Genomic DNA, 24,187 nt, shown 5'->3' with positions numbered 1-24,187 from the left:
TGTGTCTTGATGTTTTTTGTCCAGTTTTAAATTATTTGTAATACGTTATTTGCAATGATCATTATAATATAATGTAATCTCTACAGATTTCACCCATGAACACTCACAATATTACAAAGTTATACGTGATTTTAAACATTGTCGATTAAGGGTTAACACGGACTTTAAAAAGAAATCCAAATCTAGTATGCGACAAGCGAGAAAGTTAAAGTTTGTCCTAGCGGAAGCTTGCCAAAAAAATCCTTCATTTACCTATTGTCTTTAATTACTTAAATGATTTGTTTGTCTTTTCCGCTTTCTAATTAAAACCCTTTCATTTGCGTCAATACCCGTTATGTTTCTCTATTCTTAATTTAACAATGAAGTAATGTCTTTTTAATATTCGAACTACAATATAAAGCAAAATAACATTAGGTATTCCAGATATTTTAATCTAGTGAATCGCCGTTAATATCTAAAAGCTTTGTAATCGTCCAATTGAAAACAGGAGTAAAAACAGGTATCAAACATTCCTTGATAATAAGCAATATGTTGTACAGTTACAACATTGTACCAGGTTAAGGGTATGGTTTGGAGTTTGTAATTCAGTAGCTGTCGTTTGTTGGTGTGTTATATATTTTTCTGTTCAATATTTTGTACTTTAATTAGGGGGATATTTTTATCTTTTGAACTTTTTTACATTTGTCATTTCCGGGCTTTTGATAGCTGACTATGCGGTTTGGACAGTACTCACCAGTGTAGGTTGTACGGTGACCTATATTATAGTTGTTAAATTGTATCCGTGAGGTAAAAAACAAAAAAAAGTAATGAGGATTAAAGGAAACAGTATAAAGTATTTAGATAGGATTTTTATGTTTTGATCTTTGTTCAAGAGTTCAAAGTTTTTTTCAGGTGCAGATTTACATCGACTGTCGGCCATTTTGTTTTCATGAGAAAACGATGTAGACATTAGAAGATTTTGTAAACACGAAAAAATGGCACGTTATATGTTATCGAAACTTAATCCACATCAATGAGGTTAAGAGTAAGCGTTGTTTTACAATGATATAAAGATATATTTGGATGAACTATATGTGAACACTTTGCTATGTATGTATTAAAAAATAATAATTGCAGACTATTCCAAATTATCGGCACTTACTAAATATATAGATAAATAGTTTTCTTGATTTAACTTTATATTTGCCTTCAACGGTTACAGCTTCACAGTAGATGGTTTTGTTGTGATCAGCATCTTTCCCTTGATACACTATTCTACTAGACGATACAAATTTGTCACCGTCAAGTTGTTGTGTTTGTTGTTGTGCATGAGTTGTCCTGTTCAGTGTTCCAATATACCAATGTATCCTTGCGGCTGGACGACATGAGTTTGTGGTACAATTTAATGTTTCTGTTTCTCCTTTCATTATACTAACTATATTGTTGTCGGCTAGAGGTGTGATTGTCAGGGCGGTTGGTGGTACTGCAATATAAATATTAAGGCTGTCATATTATCTGAAAACTGCAATAGCAAAACAATAGTCCACTAGATCTAAAGCCAACTCTCGGGATATCTAAATGTCATGTCATCACTGTTTACTTGGATTTTTAACATAAACTTATAAGTTTCTTTTGTTTTAGACTTACCAAACTTGAGTATGATAGATTTTTTTAAAGAAACAAATGAATTCTTTTATTAAATTAACATATACGCGTTCTACGAATCGACAAATCGAGTTATCTTTTTCTCTTATTGTTATGCTAATTTGATCATGTGAGAGTTGAGCCGTAAACGTCTGTACACTTTAACAATCATGTTCACCTTGAAAAACTAACGAAAAGGACGTTGATTAAATTTTAAGAGAAATAGTATGTAAACAAGATAAGTATAGTTTAGAATTAGTTTATTTAGAAAACATATTTTAAATTTAATTCGTATTTAAAGATTTCATTGTTGTTTCGTTGATTTCACTTCTCATTTCGTCGAATTATATATGCGGCCACGTGGTGTTGAAAATCATTTTTAAATGAATAAATTCTACAGTTTGATACATGAATTGCCTAAATATATTTAAGTACACATTTTATTTCATTGTTGATGTAGAATGTTAAAGTATATCAGTCCTGCTAATTCGTAAAGACAGGTAGATGTGACAGGTTCAAGTATTGATAAATAATTTCTACAATATTTTACGTGTAACATTTATGATATACGGGTGATAATTTATTTTTATATAAGAGACAATTTTAGGAACTCGATCGTTAGTATCGAATTTATAATTTATTGATAGTAATAAAAAAAAAAGAATACTAAAGACGTTGCATTGAAATGCCCAGGAATGAAAATTGGCATGAAAGAGTGTCCGTAGTTAATAAGCAACCTCTTGAGAGACGACACACGGAAGGAGATGTGATGTCGCTGCACTGGGAATTCAAGAATTTTAGGCAGTTTTTAGTGAGGCACTAGTACTTGTTCCTCTTCAAGTCCAGGCTCCTATGTCAATTCAAAAACAAACCTGCCATGCAAGGACCCGTTACATCAGCACTTTACGTGCAAGAGTCATTGAGCAAGCGGAGAAACAAGCTCCTGTGCCAATAACTTTTTTTCAAAATGGTGAGCTAAGTAATGATCATATGTTTATACCTCATCAGCCAGATAAATAAAGGCAACAGTAGTATACCGCTGTTCAAAACTCATAAATCCAGGGACAAAAAACAAAATCGGTGTAACAAACTAAAAACGAGGGAAACGCATTAAATATAAGAGGAGAACAACGACATAACACCGAAACGTAACACACACAGAAACGGACCAAGCATCAGACAAAACACCACGAGAATAACAAATATAACAAGAAAACCAAATACATGAATTTGGGATAGATATGTGATGTAATATTACAAAATTTAAAGGAAACAATATGGAATAGAGAATTTATAGATGTGTTATAATTACTTCTTTATCAAAATTGTATTAGTCAAATTGACTAACATCAAAATATGATATTTTAATCACTTGTAATTTTTCAAATTACTTTTGTGATTGTCCTGGTTGTTTCTGAACGGTTTCAAGTGGTTGGAATTTTAAATTTTTTTGATTGTGATTATGCTTATCTAAATGTTGGTATGCCAAATTTTAAAATTCTTTAGGTCTTCGAAAGCGATGTTCTTGATTTCTTCTGTAATAAAGGTATTTTTTCTTTAAACTTTTCCTTCTTTCTTAAAAAAAATGAAGTTTACTCAATTGTAGTCTATAATAATTCTACAAATCTATTTTGTAGTCTACATTGTATAGGCGAGTGATATGAGAGCCAAATTTACATTTTTAATGCACCTACCTAACACACGGCTAAATTATATATCACTAGAAAGCTAAGAATGTGTACTTTCTAAATATCCCGGTCGTCAAAAGAAATTATGGTGCATTTTTTTTTTAATCGAGGTCAAAGGTCATGGGTGCAATTTCAACTTCTAGTTGTAAAATCGAGTCAAAACAAAAGCAAAAACGAAACAATTTTATAGGAATGCTGTATTACTGTTGGGAAAATATATTTCTATCATAATATTAATTAATTTTAGTTGATTTTAACGGTAACGCATGTTACATAACGTTTTCTCTCGGAGTCTTTGAAAATCAACCTTTAAGTCACACAAATGTATCTGTAGTCGCCCTTGCATTATCTAAATCATATAATACCTCCATATCATTTGATTGCACGTATTTACAAACATATTTATCTGCAAATTTGATATAAATAATCTGAAACAAAATATTTGAAGCAAGTGGAAAATATACCATATGACGTATTTTTAAATGTTTAGAAAAGTTCCACGATGAGCTGTTTATTAAAATTGAGGAAGCGTATGGTCTCCTGTTAGATTGAAAGCCTACCTACCGCTTCAAGATCAGACAACCATAGGGCAGATTTTCTTTTATTATTGTAGTGCAATATGTTGATATATAAAAAAAGAAGATGTGGTATGATTGCCAATGAGACAACTATCCACAAAAGACCAAAATGACACAGACATTAACAACTCATACATCACTTAATCAGATATGATAAGAGTACTAACAAACATAACTAAAATGAGTAAAGTGCTACTAGTATATTTATATCAACAAATTGACAATTTTAATATAAAACATCACAAGGAAAATATGATCACTCATTGTACGTCAAAATGTGTTTGATTTTACTTCAGTCGGCCGCCGTGTATCTTGAGATATATAATTAATCAAACAACACTTGACAAATTAGTTTGTACTCTTTTTAAATTACGCTAGTGATGACGTTCGGCTACTTTGGCACTAAGTATCACTTTTTTTTTAATCTTGTTTCACCGCTTCAAACCGATGACAAGACTATCCTAATATTGAACCTTATATTTGGCTTTTTAATGTTAAAATCCCGTGATCGAAACGTCGGACCAATGGGATGTTGGACCGTTTAGGTGTCGGAATATTGCGATATCGGAATATTATAGCTTCATTTTAACTTGTAATCTCATCATTCTTATCGGTCAACATATCCATACAAAGACAACTTCCTTGGCATGGGCATATATCAGTACAGCAGAGGTTTTGCTCAAAACGGACACAAGATCTACTATATACAGATTGAATTAAAAATTTGGAATGGACATGAGGGATTTGTCAAAGAGACACCAACCCGCTAAAAAGCAGGCAACGGCCAAAAACCACCAATGGGTCGTCAATGCAGCAAGAAACTCCAAAACCCGGAGGCGTTCTTCAGCTGGCCCCTAAACAAAAATGTACTACTTTGAAATGATAATGGACGTCATACTAAGCTTCGAAATATACTGAAGAAGTTAAAATAAAAAATCATACAAAACTAAGAAAGGCACGATGCTCCTGACTTGGGACAGGCGCAAAATTGCGGCGGGGTTAAACATGTTTTTGGACATCTCAACCCTCCCCCTATACCTATACTAGTGCGTGAACAGATCAAATCTTGTAGAAAGTTGGATGACATCATACCGGACCGATGTTGCCTTTTAGCCAACCAAAGTCATACGGAGATCTTTTATTGTTTCTGTAGTTAGGTCGACATTGTCTTGGATAAAATTTTAACCCCCAGAAAAAAAATAATGCCATGTAGAATGTATGCCCCATTTTCATTGTTTCGAATCTCCTGATCAGTCAAACTTGTTAATAGTTAACAAAGGTGTGTGCATAAATACGGTGCATTTGTAGTGATAAACCTAAATGAAAAAGAGTTAAAAAAAATATTTATAGATAATATACATACTACTAAAGCCATACATCTAAGAACTTTGTCAATAGGAATATCGTACGCTTTATTAACTGCCGCAGATGTGCCATCATCCAAAAGACAACACAGAACTGTTTTTAATGCAGGTGGCATAATTTCAATTGAATAAACCAGTGAAATGTTTTTAGATAATGGATATTCATCTGATTGGATTACAACTTTACTCTATATCTGCTTCCGTAAAGTAGCTGCACTAAGTGCTTGCAACCAGTTTCGCAGTCACTGCTCACATCTTTAAATTTTACAGACCGAATATCTCAGTCATTTTAAACGGGTAATTTTCCGTCATTACGGCATAAGACAAAATTATAGAGCTACTGTATACAATGATGCACCTTCGCCTTGTTGAAGCTATAGATACATGACCATGTTTTTTTAGTTTTTGTTGAAGCTGATAATATGTTGTGTAGTTTTCTCGGCGGCGATCCTCGGGCAGAAATTAAGCCCGGTTAACGGATCAAGTAATTAAAGTTGTTAACCAGAATACTTCCTTGTGTATAGGCATGTCATCTTTAATCGTCGAAATGTTAGTAAAAGCTGTTTTATGTTCAGAACTAAATAGCTCTTTAATTTCTGATTTCAAATTTTGTAGCAAATATTTAGCGATGCAAGCTCGATGGTATAAAGAATTAATAGTAAAATTATCATGAGTTATTTTGCAAATCAGATCATTGTAGGAGATATATGTAGTAACACTCAATACAGCTTGAGTTTGCTCCTCAGAGGATACCTTATGAAGTTGTGTAACTTGCTTATAGGCTTTATACATTTGCAAAATATACAAACAGACAAATCAGAATGAGTTGATATATGAGAAGATCTATTGGTCGGTAGAATTGGTACATGTAGTACAAAGTCTTTGTACAGACAAAACAGAAGATGATAGGTTGTGCTTACTTTTGAAATATTTATAGCAACTCTTATGATATTTTGTATTTTCAAATGGGATGTTTTCATGTTTTTCATATTCATCGACCAGTCTTCTGTAAACTTCATCTTTTCGTTTTCCCACTGCGGCAATACAACTGTATCTTCATTTAAGTGTTTAACTACATAGTTTCTATGTAGTAAATATATGACAGACTATGCATCTGTGTCAATAAATGTATCTATATAGTGTTTTTTGCTTTTTAGCAAAGGAAGGGTTTCATTGTGAACTGGACTGTGAAAATTTGACACGACTCGGAAGATTTTCTACAATTTTCCGATACGATTCCTTATTTAGAAAGGGGTGAATTCTACAGAACTCAAAAACTATGTTTTACTTTGATTTGATCTTTATTTCGGACGAATTTATATCTATTTAAGCTACACTGAAGTTTAAGTTAGAAATAGAACCGTTTAAATATGATTTATCGTACTCTAAAAGCACTATTAAGTACACGGAAATCGACTAATATATTCAGTAAAAAACGATAACGAAATAGATAAGGGATTCCGGAAATTATAGTGATTTTACCTAACATCATAAAATTACAGAAATTTGTAATTTTAAGAAATGTTGAGATAAAGTCTTGATCTTGAATGTAAAAAATGATAACTGATGAGTAATTTGGTGTGATCTAAAACGGATAGAGTGCAAAAACATTTAATAACAATTTAATTGTAGATCCGAAAAGGTCGGGATTATGAAAATTTTCGTACAAAATGTCAAATATTTAGAAGGAATGCAAAAGCATGCGGACTTACAGTTGTAAATATTGTTTTTCATTATTTTAAGAATCTAATTCACTTAATTATTCTGTCTAAAAGAAGAGATACGACTAATTTCCTTTGCTTGAAAAACATGTCGTAATTTTATAATTTTCAACTAATTTCTGAAATAAACGTCAATTTTACAAAAACTGCACCGTACGATTTTGTGACGACCGGGCAAAAATCAAAGTTTAATCATTATTCTTTCATTTAAAAAAAAAATTAGCCGTGTGTTAGGTGGGTGCATTAAAGTCCTTAACTAGACGTCTTTTTCAAATATTACACTCGCCTAGTAGTGAATAAACAATAAACATGTACTTTTCAACAGATACTGTAAAATAGCAATACCGATCATAATTACAATCATAAGGACTACAAAGATTACGAGCTTCAACTTCAAATAAGGTTATCAGATATATATTATCCAAAGGAACTTGGGGCAGGACATTTTTAAGCCCTTCACCTTTTATCAACAAACCGTTATTTTTCGTTTTCCATTCATTTCAATTATGTCAACATTGATATATATGTTAGGCTCAGATCGACGCCTGTTCCTCAAATCGATGTCCGTTTCACAAATAAAAAACCAACGTCTAAATCTGACTTCACATTCTCAAATCGACGTGCAATATTTTGATACTCTAATCGTCGTCTAATGTGACATAGTGATTTGCCAAAACGGCGTCCGATTGATTGTAGTCGTCTTTAATCGATGTCCAATATCCATAAAAAAACTAATTACTAGAATTACTTTAAAATCATATAAAAATTAATCCTGATATCAATGATGAGGTTTTTTTTACCCTTATACGTGTACATATTTAGTAGGGTTATTATGACAACTAAATTTTTAACTTTTATACATACTAGTACTTTTAATATAGATTTTTTTTCAACCCGAAATAGACCTGAAACATGCATATTAATGTTTTCATGGTTTTGGTTGATGCGGACAAATGATTTTGTTATATCCATGAGTCAGTCTGAGATATCAAAACTACTGAAATTAGTTTATGGTTCAAAATTTTGATTAAAAAGAGGACATGCTGGCACTTTAAACTGATGCGAGCATAATTTTGTTTTCCAATGTTGCTTTCCTTTATCATGTTTATATTGAACAATCCATCCTGATATAAAAATATAAGCACGCGCAATATAAAATTCTACTCGAAACAATATTCCCCAACATTCATGCAATAACCCTATAATATAGATCATTTGTATTATAATGATTTTACACTCCATCCTTACATAAAAATATTACAGATTTACTATGCAACTATAAGAGTTGTATAATAAAGAGCAAATATTGTCCGTGTTGGTTGATGTGGTCAAATATGGTCAGTTTTGGTTGATGCTGTCAAATATGGTCAGTTTTGATTGATACAGACAAATAATTTTGTAACATGAGTCAGTCTGAGGTATGAAAACTACTGATATTTGTTTCTGATGCGATATTTTGAATAAAAATAGGAAATACTGGCACCCTCAATTAATGCGAAAACAAAATTTGTGGTCATTGATTTCCAATATTGCAGTTATTTATATACTACAGTCGCTCTTACTAAAATTATAACTGAATTGCTGTGCAGCTATATAGATTTACATAATAAAAAGCAAATATGGTAAATTTTGGTTGATGCAGTCAAAAGATTTTATTACACGACTCAGTCTGAAGTATAAAAACTACTGATATTTGTTTATGATTCAATATTTTGAATAAAACAAGAACATGCTCATTTGAGGATCAAGGGGAGGGGGTCCAGGGGTTGAAACCCCACTTTTTTTTAACATCAATGCATATGAATGGGAGCATATAGTTCGACCCCCAGCCTTGATCTAGCTGCCCCTGCATGCTGGCACTATAAATTGATGTGAACAATTACATATTTTTCCAAAATTGCTGTTACTTGTATATATTACAGTCCCTCTAGACCTAAAATTAAAACTAAAGTACTGTGCAGCTATATAGATTTGCAGAAAGAAAAAGCAAATAAAGGCAGTTTAGATTGATGCGGTCAAAATATTTTTGTTAAACAGGTCGTCCGAGGTATGAAAACTACTCGTAAACAGATATTATATTGGTTATTGAGGTCCGATAAATTTGTTATGTGATAATGAGCCCTCCTGACTCCCGGAATAACAAATGTGAAACAATTCAAATAATAATGCCCCCCCCTAATACTAACGGCCTAATTTATGTACAAAAATTGAGAGAAAAACAAAAATTTATGTAACACATCAACAAAAGAAAATCACTGAATTACATGCTCCTGACTTGGAACAGGCACATACATGCAGAATATGGCGGGGTTAACAGGTTAAACTTGTTCTCTAAGGCAACAACCATTTGATTTTCTGGGGGGGGGGGGGGGGGGGGGGGGCTATGGGTTTTTTTTCTGTACAAACTTTTTTTTTCGACTTCGGCGAAGAACAATCTATTTTTTTAGCGACAAACCAAAAACATTTTTTTCCTTTCAATTTTAGCATTACATATAGTGGCAGCTGAGGATGAAACAAACAATTTTTTTTTCTCAGGGTCCAAAACAAATATTTTTTTTCACCAAAAACTGGAAACAAACTTTTTTTTCCAAAAAAAAACCATAGCCCCTCCCTCCCCCCCATGAAAATCAAATGGTTGCTGCCTAAGTCCTGCCGATTATAAATCTGAAATAAAACCGGCAAAGAATTTATTTAAATCAATTTTAGCCGCAGAATTTATAAATCAATTTTAGCCGTAGAATTTATAAATCAATTCTGGCCGTAAAATTTATAAAAATCAATTTTAGCCGTAGCATTTATAAATCAATTTTAGCCGTACAATTTATAAATCAATTTTAGCCGTACAATTTATAAATCAATTTTAGCCGTAGAATTTATAAATCAATTCTGGCCGTAGAATTTATAAAAATCAATTCTAGCCGTAGAATTAGAAATCAATTCTAACCGTAGAACTGTTCTAGAAGTAGAACTGGTCAGTTCTAGCTAGAACTGTCAGGATCAGTTCTAGGGTAGAACTGTCAGGATCAGTTCTAGGTAGAACTGTCCAAATCAGTTCTAGGTAGAACTGTCCAAATCAGTTCTAGGTAGAACTGACCAAGTCAGTTCTAGAAAAAAAACAGTTCTAACCTAGAACTGACTAAAAGGTGTCAGGCTGACAGTTCTAGGTACTGTTCTAGAACAGTTCTCCTGACAGATGTAATGAGAGGTAAGAAGTGATCTCCACTGTATTTTGGGTAGCCTTTGAACTATGAAACTAATACATTTCATGTAACCGTCATTGTTATAAATAAGTTTATTGTATTATTGAATCGTTTTTAATGTATGACATGTATACCTTTATGGTCCCAAATTGGGTTTCCCCTTTGGCAACTATTTTTTTTGCCACCTCTTTCGCCAAATCAATATATTTTTCGCCACTTTATTACTTTTTTCGCCAAGAAAAATAAATGTATCTTTCGTTTAAAATTTTCTTTTTTGTCTAGCCCACCCCACCCTAAACCGTTAGTTTTCCCGTTTGAATGGTTTGTAACTATAGTTATGTTGGGGCCCTTTATAGCTTGTTGTTCGGTGTAAGTCAAGGCCCCGTGTTGCAGGCCGTACCTTGACCTATAATGGTTTACTTTTAAAAATTGTTATTTTGATGGAAAGTTGTCTCATTGACACTCATATACCACATCTTCCTATATCTATCATATGGTCCGACCATACGCGTATGAGTATACGCATTTGGTAGTGACCATACCCGTATGGTCCTAATACTCGTATGGTCCGGAAAATAAGCATATACAATTCGAACTGATACGTACATACATATATTGTATAATATGAGATGTATATTTGTTCTTAAAAGAGTATACATCTTAGATATTTCATTATCTTTTGGTCTTGTATCTTGTATTATTTATTTTATTGTGAAACCGAAAATGACCAAATGCTACAACTGTGAGGAGGAGTCTGATTGTGCAAATATAATAACTGGTCATACAGCAACCAAACACCATGATAATTTCCTTTCAATAAAAGAAAAGTGTCTAAAAATTGGAAAATAAGAATATTAATCAAGACATTACAATGTTGTTCCTGGTGTCGATCGAAGCATTGGACAATCTAGCTGGTGATAGCATATAATTAACACATTTGTATTTGTCTATCATTGCTAAAAACGTGATTTTTTTGTCCCAGCCACTTTAAAAAAAATGTGTTTGATGTGCAGTCAGTACATTGAATTAGATTTAATATAGAAACATACTATTTTTAGAGGGCTAATAAGATATTGATATTGACCAACTGTTCAACATTCATACTCTAAAATATTGTTAAAAGGTAGCAATAACTGTTGTTTTTTACTTAATATAAGTTCTTTAACTATTCAAAAGTATGTTTAGAGCCAATATATTTTAATAAACAGTTTTTTACAAAGAATTTTTAATTTCAGAAGGTGTGTCCCTGACAAAATGTCCACCACGAAACAAAGTAATAAAAGGTCCAGTAAAACCCCTTTTTGGCCCCAAAATATAGCAGTTTGACAAAATTGTTCAAATGTAAACTTTTTATTATTTATTGGACAGTAGAATGCTTTTGCTACATAAATATTGGCTGTTTTTTTAGAATACAATGAAAATATATCGGGTACTAGCACCATTAAGTCATGCTAAATTACTGAAATCTTTACAATTCTAGCATCTAAGTTAGATTTTAGACGGTTTTCGTGTAAAACGAAAGTGGCCGCATTCGTTTTTCCATGTTGTGATGTTATGCTTTTGTTTCAGAAAAAGGGAAAAGGTTTGGTACCATTAAAACGTTTAATCCCGCTGCAAATGTTTGCACCTGTCCTAATGTTACATGCCTAAGACAGGAATCTGATGTACAGTAGTTGTCGTTTGTTTATGTAATTTATAAGTGTTTCTCGTATCTCGTTTTTTTATATAGATTAGACCGTTGGTTTTCCCGTTTGAATGGTTTTACACTAGTAATTTTGGGGCCCTTCATAGCTTGTTGTTCGATGTGAGCCACGGCTCCGTGTTGAAGGCCGTACATTGACCTATAATGGTTTAATTTTAAAACTTGTTATTTGGATGGAGAGTTGTCTCAATTGCCACTCACACCAAATCTTCCTCTATCTATCACCCTTAATATTAAAATGTAAGTTGTATTTTATGATAATACATAACATATATAAAGGCTGAGGATGAACACGGATGCGGCCACTTTCATTTTTGACAAAAACCATCTGAAAAGTGACATTTTTCGGCATATTTGGTAGATTTTTCATATTTCAGCTTGAATCGGTGGGTTTTTTATGATTAAATCAGTAAAAATCTTTCACATAAACTAATTGATTCAAATAAAATAGACACTTAAATGTTTAAAAAGTGGTCAAAATCTTTCGTCAGATGAACCTGAAATTCGAGGCCAAAATCGGTCCTTACCAGATCTACTCCTTTTGCTAGTAAACAGTTTTATACCATCAATGTTTGTACATGTTGTAAGAGATATAAACATTAGGGTCTTACAAAAGAAGTGATGCTTTTATAACGGCAGTTAAATAATTGGTCAAAAAAATTGAGCACATCAAATGGACCAGAGTGATAACGTATATTTGTTAATGTCCACTACGAAACGGGTCAAATCTCCTTCAGTATCTGGTTTTAAAATTATGAAAAAGATATTAATTACAGCTTAGTACGTGCTTTGATGAATAGAATCATTCTTGTTTCTATTGCAATATAGGGAATTTGAGAATAAAACATGTGAATATGTCTACTTCGAAACGGTCACCTCCGAAACAAGTATGGGAGAAAAACGTTTCATAGTGTACATTACCACTACCATGCAGTCGATTTTTTACTCTTTTGTCAATTACATTCGTGCAAAACAAATAACAAGGGTTAGTTTTATGTAATTTTCAGTATGTTTTAATTAACAGAGAATAGGGTTGATGTCAACTACGAAATATTTTGTTCACTACGAAACGGTTTTGTCAACTACAATGTACGAAACTCATAAAAATGTCCACTACGTAACATGACTTGAACCTTCATATTTGAAATACTGTCTAATCTTTATCGATAAAAATGGTTCTCCAATTCAGAAAAAAATGAGATCTTTCTAGTATATAAAGTAAATCAAACTGGAATGTCTATAGGTGACATTAAAATGCAATACGATGTGCGTTTAGAAGCAGTTTCGTAGTAGACAAATGTCCCCTACGCAATAGTACATAAACTATGAAAATAATATCATTTTAAAGAGTATTTAAGATTGAATTTTTTATATACAAACAGGTCTATAATAGAGGTATTTAAAATAACTCTTGAAATAAAATTTTAGACAAGTTGATTTTTCTTTTTTTTAGGTCTTAAATTCACACTTTCATTGTAAAACGCTCAAAGGATCATATTTAGGCTAATGAACTATTCATTTCATTGTTGATTTTATCTGAAATTTTATTCAAATTTTGTGTTCAATGGCAATAAAAATGGAATGGATTAAGTGTGTGTATTTTTATATTGTTTTGTTAATAGGTTTTTTTTATTAGTCTCCGGAGTTCACCACAAGAAATATTATTAACTGTCAAATCAAAAGTAGCATCAAATGAAGTTAAAATGAATATGAGTTCCCTGCATAATGTTTTTTAAGAATCAAGCTATTTCTAAATAAACACTGGAAAGTAGTTGTATAACGCTCTCCAAACAGAATAATTGAATTTAATTGAAAAAAGATTCATTTTGATATGTTTTTGATGACTTATTGGGAATATATGATATTGTCCTTCACTTAATTACAGTTCTAAACTAGAAAAAAAGTCAATTTTTAAGGCTAGAATACCTTCAAATTGTCTGTAAAAACCCGGACGATTTCACACTTGTTCTCGAAAAAACCCGGACAATAACAAACACTGATTTGTTTTTAATTAAATACAAGGAAGGAAATTGAGCTTCTTTGTTGATCAAAACATATATAGTATTCAATATAAGATGGGTAGTAATGTTAAAAACTGTTATAATTATGAAATATCCGTTAATTGAACTCAAAATTATGAAAAAGATATTAATGTACAGCTTAGTACGTGCTTTGATGAATAGAATCATTCTTGTTTCTATTGCAATATAGGGAATTTGAGAACAAAACATGTGAATATGTCTACTTCGAAACGGTCACCTCCGAAACAAGTATGGGAGAAAAACGTTTCATAGTGTACATTACCACTACCATGCAGTCGATTTTTTACTCTTTTGTCAATTACATTCGTGCAAAACAAATAACAAGGGTTAGTTTTATGTAATTTTCAGTATGTTTTAATTAACAGAGAATAGGGTTGATGTCAACTACGAAATATTTTGTTCACTACGAAACGGTTTTGTCAACTACAATGTACGAAACTCATAAAAATGTCCACTACGTAACATGACTTGAACCTTCATATTTGAAATACTGTCTAATCTTTATCGATAAAAATGGTTCTCCAATTCAGAATAAAAATGAGATCTTTCTAGTATATAAAGTAAATCAAACTGGAATGTCTATAGGTGACATTAAAATGCAATACGATGTGCGTTTAGAAGCAGTTTCGTAGTGGACAAATGTCCCCTACGCAATAGTACATAAACTATGAATATAATATCATTTTAAAGAGTATTTAAGATTGAATTTTTTATATACAAACAGGTCTATAATAGAGGTATTTAAAATAACTCTTGAAATAAAATTTTAGACAAGTTGATTTTTCTTTTTTTTAGGTCTTAAATTCACACTTTCATTGTAAAACGCTCAAAGGATCATATTTAGGCTAATGAACTATTCATTTCATTGTTGATTTTATCTGAAATTTTATTCAAATTTTGTGTTCAATGGCAATAAAAATGGAATGGATTAAGTGTGTGTATTTTTATATTGTTTTGTTAATAGTTTTTTTTTTATTAGTCTCCGGAGTTCACCACAAGAAATATTATTAACTGTCAAATCAAAAGTAGCATCAAATGAAGTTAAAATGAATATGAGTTTCCTGCATAATGTTTTTTAAGAATCAAGCTATTTCTAAATAAACACTGGAAAGTAGTTGTATAACGCTCTCCAAACAGAATAATTGAATTTAATTGAAAAAAGATTCATTTTGATATGTTTTTGATGACTTATTGGGAATATATGATATTGTCCTTCACTTAATTACAGTTGTAAACTAGAAAAAAAAGTCAATTTTTAAGGCTAGAATACCTTCAAATTGTCTGTAAAAACCCGGACGATTTCACACTTGTTCTCGAAAAAACCCGGACAATAACAAACACTGATTTGTTTTTAATTAAATACAAGGAAGGAAATTGAGCTTCTTTGTTGATCAAAACATATATAGTATTCAATATAAGATGGGTAGTAATGTTAAAAACTGTTATAATTATGAAATATCCGTTAATTGAACTCAAAATTATGAAAAAGATATTAATGTACAGCTTAGTACGTGCTTTGATGAATAGAATCATTCTTGTTTCTATTGCAATATAGGGAATTTGAGAACAAAACATGTGAATATGTCTACTTCGAAACGGTCACCTCCGAAACAAGTATGGGAGAAAAACGTTTCATAGTGTACATTACCACTACCATGCAGTCGATTTTTTACTCTTTTGTCAATTACATTCGTGCAAAACAAATAACAAGGGTTAGTTTTATGTAATTTTCAGTATGTTTTAATTAACAGAGAATAGGGTTGATGTCAACTACGAAATATTTTGTTCACTACGAAACGGTTTTGTCAACTACAATGTACGAAACTCATAAAAATGTCCACTACGTAACATGACTTGAACCTTCATATTTGAAATACTGTCTAATCTTTATCGATAAAAATGGTTCTCCAATTCAGAATAAAAATGAGATCTTTCTAGTATATAAAGTAAATCAAACTGGAATGTCTATAGGTGACATTAAAATGCAATACGATGTGCGTTTAGAAGCAGTTTCGTAGTGGACAAATGTCCCCTACGCAATAGTACATAAACTATGAAAATAATATCATTTTAAAGAGTATTTAAGATTGAATTTTTTATATACAAACAGGTCTATAATAGAGGTATTTAAAATAACTCTTGAAATAAAATTTTAGACAAGTTGATTTTTCTTTTTTTTAGGTCTTAAATTCACACTTTCATTGTAAAACGCTCAAAGGATCATATTTAGGCTAATGAACTATTGAAGGCTAATGAACTATTCATTTCATTGTTGATTTTATCTGAAATTTTATTCAAATTTTGTGTTCAATGGCAATAAAAATGGAATGGATTAAGTGTGTGTATTTTTATATTGTTTTGTTAATAGGTTTCTTTTATTAGTCTCCGGAGTTCACCACAAGAAATATTATTAACTGTCAAATCAAAAGTAGCATCAAATGAAGTTAAAATGAATATGAGTTCCCTGCATAATGTTTTTTAAGAATCAAGCTATTTCTAAATAAACACTGGAAAGTAGTTGTATAACGCTCTCCAAACAGAATAATTGAATTTAATTGAAAAAAGATTCATTTTGATATGTTTTTGATGACTTATTGGGAATATATGATATTGTCCTTCACTTAATTACAGTTCTAAACTAGAAAAAAAAGTAAATTTTTAAGGCTAGAATACCTTCAAATTGTCTGTAAAAACCCGGACGATTTCACACTTGTTCTCGAAAAAACCCGGACAATAACAAACACTGATTTGTTTTTAATTAAATACAAGGAAGGAAATTGAGCTTCTTTGTTGATCAAAACATATATAGTATTCGATATAAGATGGGTAGTAATGTTAAAAACTGTTATAATTATGAAATATCCGTTAATTGAACTCAAAATTATGAAAAAGATATTAATGTACAGCTTAGTACGTGCTTTGATGAATAGAATCATTCTTGTTTCTATTGCAATATAGGGAATTTGAGAATAAAACATGTGAATATGTCTACTTCGAAACGGTCACCTCCGAAACAAGTATGGGAGAAAAACGTTTCATAGTGTACATTACCACTACCATGCAGTCGATTTTTTACTCTTTTGTCAATTACATTCGTGCAAAACAAATAACAAGGGTTAGTTTTATGTAATTTTCAGTATGTTTTAATTAACAGAGAATAGGGTTGATGTCAACTACGAAATATTTTGTTCACTACGAAACGGTTTTGTCACCTACAATGTACGAAACTCATAAAAATGTCCACTACGTAACATGACTTGAACCTTCATATTTGAAATACTGTCTAATCTTTATCGATAAAAATGGTTCTCCAATTCAGAAAAAAAATGAGATCTTTCTAGTATATAAAGTAAATCAAACTGGAATGTCTATAGGTGACATTAAAATGCAATACGATGTGCGTTTAGAAGCAGTTTCGTAGTGGACAAATGTCCCCTACGCAATAGTACATAAACTATGAAAATAATATCATTTTAAAGAGTATTTAAGATTGAATTTTTTATATACAAACAGGTCTATAATAGAGGTATTTAAAATAACTCTTGAAATACAATTTTAGACAAGTTGATTTTTCTTTTTTTTAGGTCTTAAATTCACACTTTCATTGTAAAACGCTCAACGGAACATATTTAGGCTAATGAACTATTCATTTCATTGTTGATTTTATCTGAAATTTTATTCAAATTTTGTGTTCAATGGCAATAAAAATGGAATGGATTAAGTGTGTGTATTTTTATATTGTTTTGTTAATAGGTTTCTTTTATTAGTCTCCGGAGTTCACCACAAGAAATATTATTAACTGTCAAATCAAAAGTAGCATCAAATGAAGTTAAAATGAATATGAGTTTCCTGCATAATGTTTTTTAAGAATCAAGCTATTTCTAAATAAACACTGGAAAGTAGTTGTATAACGCTCTCCAAACAGAATAATTGAATTTAATTGAAAAAAGATTCATTTTGATATGTTTTTGATGACTTATTGGGAATATATGATATTGTCCTTCACTTAATTACAGTTCTAAACTAGAAAAAAAAGTAAATTTTTAAGGCTAGAATACCTTCAAATTGTCTGTAAAAACCCGGACGATTTCACACTTGTTCTCGAAAAACCCGGACAATAACAAACACTGATTTGTTTTTAATTAAATACAAGGAAGGAAATTGAGCTTCTTTGTTGATCAAAACATATATAGTATTCAATATAAGATGGGTAGTAATGTTAAAAACTGTTATAATTATGAAATATCCGTTAATTGAACTCAAAATTATGAAAAAGATATTAATGTACAGCTTAGTACGTGCTTTGATGAATAAAATCATTCTTGTTTCTATTGCAATATAGGGAATTTGAGAATAAAACATGTGAATATGTCTACTTCGAAACGGTCACCTCCGAAACAAGTATGGGAGAAAAACGTTTCATAGTGTACATTACCACTACCATGCAGTCGATTTTTTACTCTTTTGTCAATTACATTCGTGCAAAACAAATAACAAGGGTTAGGTTTATGTAATTTTCAGTATGTTTTAATTAACAGAGAATAGGGTTGATGTCAACTACGAAATATTTTGTTCACTACGAAACGGTTTTGTCAACTACAATGTACGAAACTCATAAAAATGTCCACTACGTAACATGACTTGAACCTTCATATTTGAAATACTGTCTAATCTTTATCGATAAAAATGGTTCTCCAATTCAGAAAAAAAATGAGATCTTTCTAGTATATAAAGTAAATCAAACTGGAATGTCTATAGGTGACATTAAAATGCAATACGATGTGCGTTTAGAAGCAGTTTCGTAGTGGACAAATGTCCCCTACGCAATAGTACATAAACTATGAAAATAATATCATTTTAAAGAGTATTTAAGATTGAATTTTTTATATACAAACAGGTCTATAATAGAGGTATTTAAAATAACTCTTGAAATAAAATTTTAGACAAGTTGATTTTTCTTTTTTTTAGGTCTTAAATTCACACTTTCATTGTAAAACGCTCAAAGGATCATATTTAGGCTAATGAACTATTCATTTCATTGTTGATTTTATCTGAAATTTTATTCAAATTTTGTGTTCAATGGCAATAAAAATGGAATGGATTAAGTGTGTGTATTTTTATATTGTTTTGTTAATAGGTTTCTTTTATTAGTCTCCGGAGTTCACCACAAGAAATATTATTTACTGTCAAATCAAAAGTAGCATCAAATGAAGTTAAAATGAATATGAGTTCCCTGCATAATGTTTTTTAAGAATCAAGCTATTTCTAAATAAACACTGGAAAGTAGTTGTATAACGCTCTTCAAACAGAATAATTGAATTTAATTGAAAAAAGATTCATTTTGATATGTTTTTGATGACTTATTGGGAATATATGATATTGTCCTTCACTTAATTACAGTTCTAAACTAGAAAAAAAAGTCAATTTTTAAGGCTAGAATACCTTCAAATTGTCTGTAAAAACCCGGACGATTTCACACTTGTTCTCGAAAAAACCCGGACAATAACAAACACTGATTTGTTTTTAATTAAATACAAGGAAGGAAATTGAGCATCTTTGTTGATCAAAACATATATAGTATTCAATGTAAGATGGGTAGTAATGTTAAAAACTGTTATAATTATGAAATATCCGTTAATTGAACTTATCGCATGTTTTATCACTCGAAAAAACCCGAACTTCACTCGAAAAAAAATGGACCAAATCACTCGAAAAACCACGATCCTAGCCGGACACTATGCCTACCGTGGGTTTTATCATTGTTGAAAGCCGTACAGTTGCCTATAATTCCTCATATCAGCTTAATTTAAACTCTGGTGGATAGATTGGAAATCATACCACATCTTCCTATTCTACATGTATGTCATTTCTAAAATTTAAAAATTGATTCCACAAATTGGTTACTTATATAAAAGAGAAGATGTGGTATGATTGCCAATGAGACAACTCTCCACAACAGATCAAAATGACCATAACTTGGATACAAACTTAGTGTAGTATGTAATTATTATGTTTTAAATAGATCGTATTTGTCGCACATAATAAGTTTGAAGGTTTTAAGGTTTCAGCTGCTATCGGTTAAGTTCAATTTGGTTTCCTACGTCAAAAACGGACTTTGATTAAAGAAGCTAAAATTTGGACATCGATAAGGTATCCCATAAATGTCAATTAGAAAAATGTAACATTGGCCGTCGATTTGAATGTTATTTTATTGTGACGTCAGATTTGGACGTCGATTTGAGGAATCATGGACATCGATTAGAGACCGGATGCGATCTCTGTCTTACATATATATACCGGTGACCGCTGTGGACAGTTAACTTGGAGTTGGTAGTAAATAGCAAAAACATTTTCCTAGAATGTGTGTGTTCATTTTATACAGTTACTTACGATTTCAAAAAAAGTTATTTTCGTATTATCTCATAGTGTTTTACCCTGTTTCAAAACATATATGATTTTTATATATTTAAGACTATACTAAACTACTTCTGGTTTATCAAAAGTCACTTCCAGTCTCAAATATTCTAAAAAAATATCATGGTTACTATGCACTTTCCAATGCTAAAGTAATGCAAAAATGGTTACTTCTGGTTACTCAAGGAGACTTTCGGTTGGCTTTTTGAGGATTATATTTCGCCCATCAGTTTGAAAAGACATTTTTTTTACATTTCATTGCCGTTAAATGCTGCAAAACGTCGTCCCGCTTCATCCCGGCACATTGTAGATGGCACTTACATGATTTATAATTGTCAGTTTGCCCAAACGTGAAAAAGTATATGCGCTAACATCCCTGAATGTATGATAGTTTGGGTTGCAGGTGATAAAAGCTTCTTTTTTATATTTACAATTGGGAATTATATTGTTACTGTGTGTATGCTCATATACTTCAAATTGTAATTTTAACAGAGAATCAGATCGCGTAAAAATTATAACACACACGTAGCATTTAGAAAATATTATACAGATCATTTGAACGTGTTGTACTGCAAATAATGTCAATTTATCGCACCGCGGGTAAATTATCACGTTGCGATTGGTTAAACGCTGTCACGTGGTGACCCCCTATGAGACTGTAGGGGGTTAGTAAATTTCATAGGGGGTTCATGGCGCGTTAATGGTGACGTCATCTATTGACGTTGGTGTGGTTCATTGTTTATTTTTCAACAAAACGCAGCAGAAAAAGTCCAGCGTGCAATAAATTCGTTATACGGTTAACTACTGACCCCCTACGGATCCATAGAGAGTAAATAAAATCCATAGGGTATTCCTCCTCCGGCCTCACCCTCTATGATTTTTACTAACATTATATGAATCCGTAGGGGGTCAGTAGCGAACATATAACTTATAATAGTAGCATTATACTCACCATATTTTATAACGTTACGAATATGACTTAACACTATGTTTAATTTCAATCAATCCTTCGTCATATCTGCTCAAAATAGTATATAAAGATGTCAACTACCAACTCCTTTATCCAAATTGATATCAAACGTATGTTTAGACGGTGGAGCGCAAAAAATTGAAACAAAATCACATACTTACATTCGATATAAAGTGTTATCGCTATAGATTTGACTTTATCTCGTTCTTCAATATTCACAGCTTCGCAGTATATATTGTTGTTGTGATCCCCATCTTTCCCTGTATACATCATTCTACTAGATGATATAAACTTGTCACCGTTTCGTATTGGCACATATGGTTGTGCCTGGTTGGTCACATTCTCTCCTCCAATATACCATTGTATCCAGGCGGCTGGACGACTCAAACCTGTAGAACAGCTGAAAGTTCGTTTGTCTCCAACTACAACTTTTGCTGAATTATTGATTCCAGCTGGTGTGATGGTTACTATTGTCAGTGGTACTGTAAACGAGATAAACTAAGAATAAGGTCATAATAAATTAACTGTAATTGATTTTTTACAAGCGTATAATGTAGATATGTTTGTTGTGATTCTCATATTTCCCTGTATACAGCAGGGCCCGGTTGTTCAAAAGGCTGGATAAAGTTATCCACTGGATAAATTCTGTATCAACTGGATAACTTTTGTTCACTGGACGATATATATTTTTCACCGTTTTGTTGTGGTGTTTGTGGTTGTGCCCGGTCGGTTTCAATATCTCCTCCGATATACCATTATATCCAGGTGATTGGACGACTTGAGCAATAGTTGGTATCTCAGGGACAACAAAGTTGTTCTTACCCTTTCAGCCAGTCAATAGGTGTATACTGTCAGTGGTTTTTAGTTTTGTAGTTGATTATCTAGATAGATGTTTTAAACAATAAAAATCGGTAAAAAATAATTGTGAAATTATGGAAAGAGTGTCAGTGCTATATTTAAAATCAAGATTTTGGACAATATACATGTATGAGAATATCACGTTTAACAGCTATCCAGTAATAAACATAAGCCTATAATACTTACTTTGAATATAAATTGAAGTTTCTTTGGATTTGACTTTCTCACGTCCTTCAATATTAACAGCTTCACAGTAGATAGTTTTGTTGTGATCCTCGTCGTTCCCTATATACACCAGTCTACTAGACGAATTAAACTTGTCACTGTCTTGTTGTGGTGTTTGTGGTTGTGCCTGTTCGGTAACATTCTTTTCTCCAATATACCATTGTATCCAGGCAGCTGGACGACATGAATCTGTAGCACAGACAAATGATAGTGCGTCTCCTTCTATTACACCTAGCATGTTGCGGTCTTTCATTGGTGTAATTGAAACTGTTGTCACTGGTTCTGAAATATATATATATATATATATATATAACTACTTCATCTGGACCATTCATTCAAATCAACATACTATACAAAATCTTAATAACTTGATATGACAACTAAGTTATAATTTACCCGTTTATCTTTTTGAATATTTGCCAACGAACGTTATATAACCCATAACTCAGTCAATATATGTTTTAAAGAGATGTTTGTGACAATGCTCAATGTGATATTTTTCTCATTTTCGAAATACCTCAAACTGAGTGGAGGCGAAGGTCAAATTCAGAATCAACAGAAATATAGGCTGCTTTTCGGCGAGCATTATTTGGTGCGGTGTTCTGACGTCGCGTACGGTGTTGGTGATAATACGGGGTTTGCTTTCCAGTTCGCCTTTATTGCATTTGTTAGAAGTTTTGGAATTGATAACTATATAAACGTATATATCAAAATGTGCGTAATTAAAAGTAGAAATGGAATATGCCTTAAAATCAATACTTTTATTCATTTTGTTACTCGAATGATCCCTAATAACACTGATTTTGAGCGTGTAGACAAGTAACACCGCGACATATGATCAGCGTTGCTTTGAAGTTATTCTTGTCATTTTTTAAACTTATTAAAAAAAATTGTACTGCTAACAAGAGTAGTCTTTGGTGTTAATGGTGTATGTTTTATTTATGACGTCATCGTTTACTGGACGCGTCTGACCAGGACGAAAAGTTCACTTTGTTTTGTGGTCAAGCCGAAAATTGAAAAAAAAATATGGATAGGGGTAAGTTAAGAGTGAATTTTAAAGGTAATTCAAATAGATTATTCCGAAAATGATTTATCTTTTTATTCCGTATATAATAAGGAAAAAAAAATATAAAAAGTTGTGTTACAACATTTCAAAAGATCGTGGCAGGATTAATAATTTTTTGAAATTTGTATTTCTGTCACAAAACCCAAATCTCGCATATTTTTTGGAGCTCTTCAAAATTCGAACAAATGCTGCAGATCCAAACCACAATTTACATATCCACCCTTCCTGTGTCAAAATTATACAATAAATATACAACTTTCTATGTCTTCAATTAGTAAGTATTGTTTAAATTATGTCCTAAATTGTTCATTTTATTAAATCCGTTGAAATGTCACACTTGCCGTTTTCTGACGTTTGGACGTATTTGTTAAGTGTCTTATGAAAAGTGATAGGCAGTTGCAATCTTTTCTACGATATGAAATTTTATTCAAACGTGAAAACTTTTTTTTTAAGTGTATGAAAAAAAATTGTGTCGAAGTTTTAAGTGAAAATATTGAAAAAAAATTAAACGCGATCTTTTTGTTTTTGTCTAGTCAAAATGTCACAAAACGCCGTTTTTTACATTTTTGTTACAAGTATGATCAGTCATATTATAGTTTTGGAGGGGGGGGGGGGGGAATTTGAAATTATAATAGCACAAAAAATACTATATAACATTAAAATCTACTGTTCAGGGATTTTTTGGAACCCATTTTCGTTCACATTTCGGAAGTATTAACGACACAGTCAGCGACTA

General features: G+C 31.6%; 1 protein-coding gene across 1 annotated transcript; it reads right to left on the bottom strand.

The window, feature by feature from the left end:
- Positions 1-322: 322 nt before the first annotated feature.
- LOC139525246 (synaptogenesis protein syg-2-like) lies at positions 323-22,623 on the bottom strand. Its single transcript, XM_071320443.1, has 4 exons — positions 22,347-22,623; positions 21,464-21,784; positions 1,142-1,462; positions 323-387 (listed from the first exon to the last, which is right to left on the bottom strand). Exons 1-4 carry the CDS (start codon positions 22,621-22,623, stop codon positions 323-325), a joined length of 984 nt encoding a protein of 327 aa, XP_071176544.1.
- Between the last annotated feature and the right edge of the window lie 1,564 nt (positions 22,624-24,187).

The sequence above is a fragment of the Mytilus edulis genome, chromosome 5 (assembly GCF_963676685.1).
Source record: "Mytilus edulis chromosome 5, xbMytEdul2.2, whole genome shotgun sequence".
NCBI classification, from domain to species: domain Eukaryota; kingdom Metazoa; phylum Mollusca; class Bivalvia; order Mytilida; family Mytilidae; genus Mytilus; species Mytilus edulis.
The sequence above is the reverse complement of the archived record's forward strand: the minus strand, read 5'-3'. Positions and strand labels throughout refer to the sequence as shown.